The 8,428-nt window shown below is 45.9% G+C and overlaps 1 protein-coding gene across 1 annotated transcript; it reads left to right on the top strand.

Moving 5' to 3' along the window:
- Positions 1 to 349: 349 nt before the first annotated feature.
- On the top strand, positions 350 to 4,548 carry MAGEE1 (MAGE family member E1). The gene has a single exon (XM_081276377.1). The coding sequence runs from the start codon at positions 664 to 666 to the stop codon at positions 3,991 to 3,993; it is 3,330 nt and encodes a 1,109-aa protein (XP_081132503.1). The 5' UTR covers positions 350 to 663; the 3' UTR covers positions 3,994 to 4,548.
- Positions 4,549 to 8,428: the final 3,880 nt, after the last annotated feature.

Below are 8,428 nucleotides of genomic sequence, written 5' to 3'. Positions count from 1 at the left end.
TGGAGAAGAGTTCTTCCTAGCTCACAGAAGTAGGAGAGTTTTTAGAGACCTAAATGGATAAAGTGATAGAGGATACAGGGGTAGGGATGATGATGACTGCACCCTTCCAGAGACTATGAACATTTTTCTCTGAAATGGTTTTGGGGAAAGGGCAATTCCCAAGGATATTAGCTACCAAATTCGAGAATCTATTAAGCCTGGCACTGTGTGTAGAAGCCCTCTAATCCATACCTTAATTCTGAGAAGCAGCTATTATTGCCTCTGTTTTTATTCTCTACCCATCTGCTCCAAGCTCCTTGTCTCAGTCTACCAAAGCCTCCCTCCTGCTACTGCGCTGCTTTGGTGCAGAATCACCGCAACCACTTTCTCAGACCCAGGGGAGGGGCTGGGCTGGGCGGGGTCGCCTTGTCGCAGAGCCCGACTGCGCCTGCGCGGACTGCGGCAGAAGGCGGGGTGTGACAAGCAGAGTATATACTGAGACTAGCGTTCGCTGTTGGCCAGTACCTGCCTCCTTTCTCACCACCTCTGATTTCAGCTCCAGTAAGTTGCTTGGGACTTTGGTTTTGGCAGCAGCCGCAGCAGCAGCATTGCCACTGTGCCGTCCTCTTTCTGCTAGATCGCCGGCCTGTCGGTGTCTGCTCCCATACGCCGGTCGGCAGGACCATGTCGCTGGTAAGCCAGAATTCGCGCCGCCGCCGCCGCCGCAGTGCAAAGGCCACTGCGCAGAACAGCAGCTGGGGTGAAATGCAGGCCCCTGACGCCCCCAGTCTCTCCGCTGCTATGCCAGGCCCAGACGTCCCCCAGGGTCCCAGCGATCTGGAGACCCTCCAGGGTCTCTGCGCCTCTGAGGACCCAGGCACCTCCGTGCCGCCCACCCCTGATGAGGGCCCAACCACCTCTGAGCCGCCCACCGTCTCTGAGGGCTCAATCGCCTCCGAGCAGCCCACCGTCTCCGAGGGGCCGAACACCTCAGAGCTGCCCACCCCCATTGAGGGCCCAAGCACCTCTGGGCCTCCTGCGGTCTCTGAGGGACTGAACACAGCCGTATTGATCAACGCCTATGAGGGCCTAAGCCCCCCTGTGTCACCCTCTGCTTCTGAGGGCTCAAGTGTCTCTGAGCAGCCCACTGTCACTGAGGGGCTGAACACCTCCGAGCTACCCCTCTCGGATGAGGGCCCAAGCACTTCTGTGCTGACCACCACCGCTGAGGGACTGGGCATCTCCGTGTCGCCCACCCCCGCTGAGGGCCCCAGCACCTCCGTGCTGACCACCGTCTCTGAGGGACTGGGCATCTCTGTGCCGCCCACCTCCAGTGAGGGACTGAGCAATCTCATGCCGCCCACCCTCTCCGAGGGACCGGGCATCAACGTGCCGCCCCCATCCGGTGAAGGCCCGAGCACCTCTGTGCCGCCCACCACCTCTGAGGGACCTGACACCTCTGTGCTGCCCCCATCCGGTGAAGGCCCGAGCACCTCTGTGCCGCCCACCACCTCTGATGGACTAGGCATCTCCGTGCCGCCCCCCTCCAGTAAGGGCCAGAGCATCTCTGTGCTGCCCTCCTCTGGTGAGGGCCCGATCACCTCGGTGCCGCCCACTGACTCTGAGGGACCTGGCGCCTCGGAGCCGCCCACCCGCGGTGAGGTCCCGAGCACCTCCGTGCGGCGCAATTCCGGGGAGGGCCCGAGCACCTCTGGAATGGCCACTGCGGCCGAGAACCCGAGCACCTCTGGGATGCTCATCGTTGCCGAGGGCCCGAGTACCTCTGGAATGGCCACTGCCACCGAGGGCCAGAGCACATCTGAGATGCTGACAGTTGGGGAGGGCCCAAGCACCTTTGAGATGGCCGCCGCCGCCGCTGAAGGCCCCAGCACCTCTGGGATGCTCATCATTGCCGAGGGCCCGAGCACCTCTGGAATGGCCCCCGCCGCAGAGGGCCCGAGCACCTCTGAGATGCTGACAGTTGGGGAGGGGCCGAGCACCTTTGAGATGGCCGCCGCCGCCGCCGCCGCCGCCGCCGCCGAGGGCCCGAGCACCTCTGGGATGGCCACAGCCGCCAAGGGCCCGAACACATCTGAGATGCTGACAGTTGGGGAGGGGCCGAGCACCTTTGAGATGGCTGCCGCCGCCGCCGCCGCCGCCGAGGGCCCGAGCACCTCTGGGATGGCTACAGCCGCCGAGATCCCGAGCACCTCTGGGATGCTCACCATTGCTGAGGGCCAGAGTATCTCTGAGATGGCTGCTGCCGCAGAGTGCCCAAGCACCTCTGGAATGGCCGCCGCCGCTGCTGCCCCGAGCACCTCTGGGATGGCCGCCGCCGCTGACGGCCCGAGCACCTCTGGTATGCTCGCTGCTTCTGCGAACCCTGCTCCAGTGTTGAGCTTGGGTGCTTCTGTGGGCCCGACCTCCTCCAAGTGCCCTATTGCTTTGCCAAGCTCCTGCGTCGCCAGGTCCTCCTCGGACTCTAAGCGCCCCAAGGGTGCGGAAGGCCCCATGGAATTCCAGGTCCTCAGAGACCGTGAGAACTCCAACTCCATTACGATTATGGGCCTTGGCACTACCCAGGTAGCGCTAACCCTGAAGCCCCAGGATCCTATGGAGCAGAATGTAGCTGAGTTGTTACAGTTTCTGCTGGTGAAGGATCAGAGCAAGTACCCTATCCGGGAATCCGAAATGCGGCAATATATTGTCAAAGAATATCGCAGCCAGTTCCCTGAGATCCTCAGGCGAGCAGCAGCCCACCTGGAGTGCATTTTTAGATTTGAATTGAGGGAGCTTGATCCTGAAGAGCGCACATATATCCTGCTCAACAAGCTGGGGCCTGTGCCCTTTGAAGGACTGGAAGAGAACCCAAATGGGCCAAAGATGGGCCTCCTAATGATGATCCTAGGACAAATCCTCCTGAATGGCAACCAAGCCAAGGAAGCTGAGATTTGGGAAATGCTCTGGAGGATGGGGGTGCAGCGAGAGAGGAGGCTTTCCATTTTTGGGAACCCAAAGAGACTTTTGTCTGTAGAGTTTGTATGGCAGCGGTACTTGGACTACAGGCCAATAACTGACCGTACCCCAGTGGAATACGAATTTTTCTGGGGACCAAGATCCCACATAGAAACCAGCAAGATGAAAATTCTGAAGTTCATGGCTAAGATCTATAACAAAGATCCTTCCGACTGGCCAGAGCCATACAATGAGGCTCTGGAAGAAGAGGCTGCTAGAGCCTATGCTGAGGGTTGGCAAGCTCTCCCTCCCTTTAGGAGGCCCTTTTTTGAAGAAGCTGCAGAGGTAGCATCTCCTGATTTTGATGTTTCTGCCTATCCCTCAAAATATCCTCCACATTCATGGCCTGAGTCAAGAATGGAGAGCAAGTCAAGGAAGTTGGTGCAGTTATTTCTGCTGATGGATTCGACTAAGCTGCCTATACCAAAGAAAGGAATTCTGTACTACATTGGCCGAGAGTGCAGCAAAGTATTCCCTGACCTCCTGAATCGTGCTGCTCGCACCCTGAACCACGTGTATGGGACAGAGCTAGTGGTTCTCGATCCAAGAAACCACTCCTATACCCTGTACAACCGAAGAGAAATGGAAGATACTGAAGAGATTGTAGATAGTCCAAATAGGCCTGGCAACAACTTCTTGATGCAGGTTCTGAGCTTCATCTTTATAATGGGCAACCATGCTAGGGAGTCTGCAGTGTGGGCCTTTCTGCGGGGCTTAGGGGTTCAAGCTGGGAGAAAGCATGTGATTACCTGTAGGTATTTGAGTCAGCGCTACATAGACAGTTTACGGGTTCCCGACAGTGATCCAGTACAATATGAGTTTGTATGGGGCCCTAGAGCCCGCTTGGAAACCTCCAAGATGAAAGCGCTGCGCTATGTGGCCAGAATCCACAGAAAGGAGCCACAGGACTGGCCAGAGCAGTACAGGGAGGCAATGGAAGATGAGGCCAATAGAGCTGATGCTGGTCACAGGCAATTCCTTGTTCACAACTTCAGATAGAGGAGTATGTGGCAGTCAGAGAGGCCTTGCAAGGCCGGGCCCTAGAGCCCTATGCCTCATGTATTGGGTGTGTGGGGGGGTATGTATTGTATTTGTATTTGTGTTCCAGTTCCATTTATGTCTTTTCATATTTAGTTCTTGTTTGGTATCTTGAAATGTTTCAATTGTTTTAATATATTGTCCAGTAGGGTAAATGTGATTGACTACTTGCTGTCTCTGTTGTATTTTGGTATAAGAGTTTTGATAGTGTTATAAAATGTTTTGGGAATCTTTCCATCTTGTTGCATTATCTGGAAGAGAATATATAGCATATAGCTATAGATATAGGCTTTTCCTTGAAAGCTTGAAAAAAATTCACCAGTAAAGTGATCTAGCTTCTGATGTTAAACAAACAAGCAAATATATCAACAACTGAAAAAGCACTCTAAGTTATGGCTGGCCTCCCTTTCTGTCTGCTATTGTGTAAAGAATACCAATGTTTACCTGTATTTGCTTTGCTGTACTAAAATGTAATGAAAAATAAAAGTGTAATAAATCAAACATAATGCTAATGCACTATTTATTCCACAAACATTTATTAAATTTCTTTCATGCAATGAGCACAGTGTTATTATTTTGGTTATACAAGTATACAAATATACAAGATATAACATCACTCTGAAACTCAGGGACTGGGGTGTAGGGGGTGGTCACTTAAATCAGCAATTTTATTATGGTGCACCAAGTATTCTATGAGAGTTAAGAGGAGGTATACCTAACTTAATCCCTGGGATGTTCAGAGTGATCCTTGGAGAAGATGATGGCTGTGTGGGGGATGAGGGGGGCAAGATTGGGTCCCTAATACAATCATGAGATAAACTGCTTCAAAGCTGGATTTCAGTCCTCATGATTGCTTATAGGAAATTAAGTCAAATATTTAAGGGCAAAGGGTGAGAGGTTTTATGATAATAAACCATCCCATTAAGACATATGAATCAGCTTTCTGTAAGTTATACTGTAGTTCTTAATCTCCAAATCCTAGTGGTATACAACAATTATTTTGGGGCTCATTTTATCTATTCTTCATGGGTTGCATTTGATTCTGTTTATTTTGTCTTCAATCAGGTAACCAAGCTAAAGGAGTAGCCCATATAGTAGGAAACCATGTGATAGTTCTTAAAGCATCTGCTCATACATATTATACTCATAATCCATTGGCAACAGCAAGTCACATAACCAAGCTTGTTCTCAATGGGGTGGGAAGTGTACTCCCACCAAGGAGTAGGGATGGGCCTAGTACAAGAACAACATATATTTTAAAAATTCAGTACCATATAAAAATTTTGCTTTTGCTATGGCTGAGATGGGAAACTATTAAACTATTAAAGGATTTTGATCTGAATAATGGAAGGATACAACTTAGTTTTGACAGAATTACATTGACTCTTGTATTGAAAATCTAAAGTGGGGCAGAAAATCTAAAGGAGGGCAGAAGCTATAATTTTAGCATAACAGTTCCTTCTTAATGTTCTTATGAAAAGAAGTGTTATTTTTCAAACAAAATTGAGTTGAAATGAATTGAAGTCAGGAAGCCTGTTACCTTTGGAAAAAAACACCTCAGAAATCAAACTCCAGGAATATCAAGTTTAAAAGGCATAGCATAGTGTTCTAGAGTCATAGTGCCTGGATATAAACCCTGACTCTCTGATAATTACTAGATGTGAGACCTTAGGAAAGTTACTCAATCTCTTTGTGCTTCAGGATCCTTGTCTGTAAAATGGTCATAATAATTTTATTTAATTATAAATTAAATAAATCACAACTAATGTTGTGAGGATTAAATATGTTAACATATAAAACCCAGGACTTAACATATATTTAGCAATATAGAGGTGATGTTGCAAGTTGATTTTTCTGGGAATGAGGCTATAAAGTGGATATTCTCCTGACAAAAATTTTACTGGGGACTGGTTTTGCATTCAACACCTAGGGGGAAACAAAGGAAGCAAAAATATTAGAGAGAGAAAAGCTGAGCAGTGACAGTGTCACAACAAATAATTTAGTTGATTCCACAGGCAGTTTTTAGGTTGGGGTGGCCTTGCAGAGTTGTCCCAAATTAGGAAAAGGGGGCCACAATTTTATAATCCCTAGACTGACCAGTCACTGAATGCAGGCTGTCTCCTGGTAAGGGGCTATGGAAGAGTCAGTTATTTTCAGCCACAAGTAATATGTGAGAAATATATTCAACTATAAACACAGCAGTGGTCAACACCCTCAAGAACTGGAGGAATGAGCACTTCAGTCCTGAACAGTAAGGGCATCTGGTGGTACATCACAATATCCACTATGGTTGTTGCTTTCTTTTTCTTCCCCTTCATTCTCTGTAATTCTTCTTCTTGTTGTTATTATTCCTGCTGTTTTTGTTTTCATTCAAAAAGGTGAAATATTTTCTCATTCTCCCTGGAATATAGCACCCACATCACTGAGTCACTTTATTTTTGGTACAACCTTCCTTTTTTTTAAAAGAGGCTTTTAATAATGGAGCTTCTTTTTACCTTGTAAGTTCTATGTCAGGTTTTTATTTTTTTTCATGTTTCTTGTAGACTTGTGTCTTTGTCAAGTTTTTCCCAGGAGATGTTACCTAAGTAAGTCTCTCAATAGGTTTGTTTGTTTTTTTTTTTTTTTTTTTTTGCTATTTAAATCTTGAGAAATACCTTGATTTCAGATAAATTTGGTCAATATGCACAAATATTCAGAATATCCCTCTAAGGACAACCAAGGTAGAAAATATAGTCTTTCATGCTTTTCTCTTAGAAATGACAATTTTGGACACAGATAAAATATCTGATTAAATATTCAAGATTTAAAGAAAGAAAAAATTATTATCCTGAAATAATTATAAAATTGAAGTATCTATTTTAGCAGAGGATTAGTTGAGTAAGGTGTTTGCAAGTTAAAACTGTGTGTTTGTGTGTGTACAAAATATTTGGAACAATTTACATTCTCATATGTGCTAATTAACATTCTGTTACCATAACAAAATACCTGAGATAATCAAATTAAAAAGAAATGGGGTTTATTTTGGCTCACAGTTTTGGAGGTTTCAGTCCATGGACAGTTGGCCTGAAGCTTTGGGGTCTGTGGCAAGGCAGTATGTCATGATGGAATTGCATGGTGAAGGAAGCCTATTCACTTTATGACCGGGACAAGACAGAGACCAGTATCTCACAATTTTCTACAAAAGCATGCCACCAGTGACCTAAGACATCTCACTAGGCCCCACCTTTTAATGGTTTCACCCCCCCCCAGCAAAAAAAAAAAGCTCCATGGGCTGAGAACAAGGTTTTTAACATATAGACCTTTGGGGGACATTTCAGATTCAAACAACAGAATCAATTATTTCCTGTTTTGCCACTGTATTCAAACCCATTTATAGACACATAATTATGTGTCTATGTAAAAATAAAAACAATGCTTAAGCAAGATCTACTTTACTTATAACCAACCCAATCCTTGAAAATAGTGACATTTTAATAGAAAATACTCTTACTGAATGTAAAGCATTTAATCAGATATTCATAAAGGAAAAAAACACACAGTAGCACAAACAAAATGCAAATATTGTACACTGTTCAAGTTAATGAAAATGAATAATAATTAAAATTATCTTTAAAATATGCAGTCATTTATTCTAAATAGAAATATTTAGAAACAAGTACTATAAAATTAATAAGCATGTCTTACAATTTCTATTACTCTCTTGAAGGAAAACTCCCAAAAGGATCCCAAAGGCTTATGTCTTTGTCAAGTTGTTCCCAGGAGATGTTACCTGAGCAAGTCTCTTAACGGGAAAGGAAACAGTTGATTAAAAAAACGTTACTAATGAGGACAGGGTGTGTAGCTCAGTGGTATAGTACTTGCCTAGCATGCGTAAGGCTCTGGGTTTAGTTCCTAGAAACACACACACACATACACACAGAGAGACTGAAACAGCCATTATGATGAAAGTAATGTCAATTTAAGGCAATCATTAATAGATCCTAAAGATCATAATTGCACTGATACCAAACTTGGAATTTTATGTAAACTGTTGCTTCCAACAACTTATTTATAAAATTAAAGATATTTACTGCCCTTCTTGCTTGGTTCTCACATATCTCTGTTCAAATACATCAATTTGGATTAGGACACAAGCTTTTGTTTCACAATTCCTCATACTCAGTGGAGGGTCATGCTCTTGTGATCATATGAATGTGTGCTATTTTGTTGAAATGTGCCTCAATCATTCTGCATTAAGATAATGATCATTTGCCAGGCTGGTGGAGCATGCATGCCTATGATCTCAGTGACTCAGGAGACTGAGGCATGAGGATCAAAAGTTTGAGACCAGCCCTAAGCAACTTAGATCCTGCCTCAAAATAAAAAAAAATAATAAAAAGAGCTGGAGATGTAGCTC

Source organism: Spermophilus citellus (assembly GCF_964194105.1).
Source record: "Spermophilus citellus genome assembly, chromosome: X".
Classification (NCBI taxonomy): domain Eukaryota; kingdom Metazoa; phylum Chordata; class Mammalia; order Rodentia; family Sciuridae; genus Spermophilus; species Spermophilus citellus.
The sequence above is the reverse complement of the archived record's forward strand: the minus strand, read 5'-3'. Positions and strand labels throughout refer to the sequence as shown.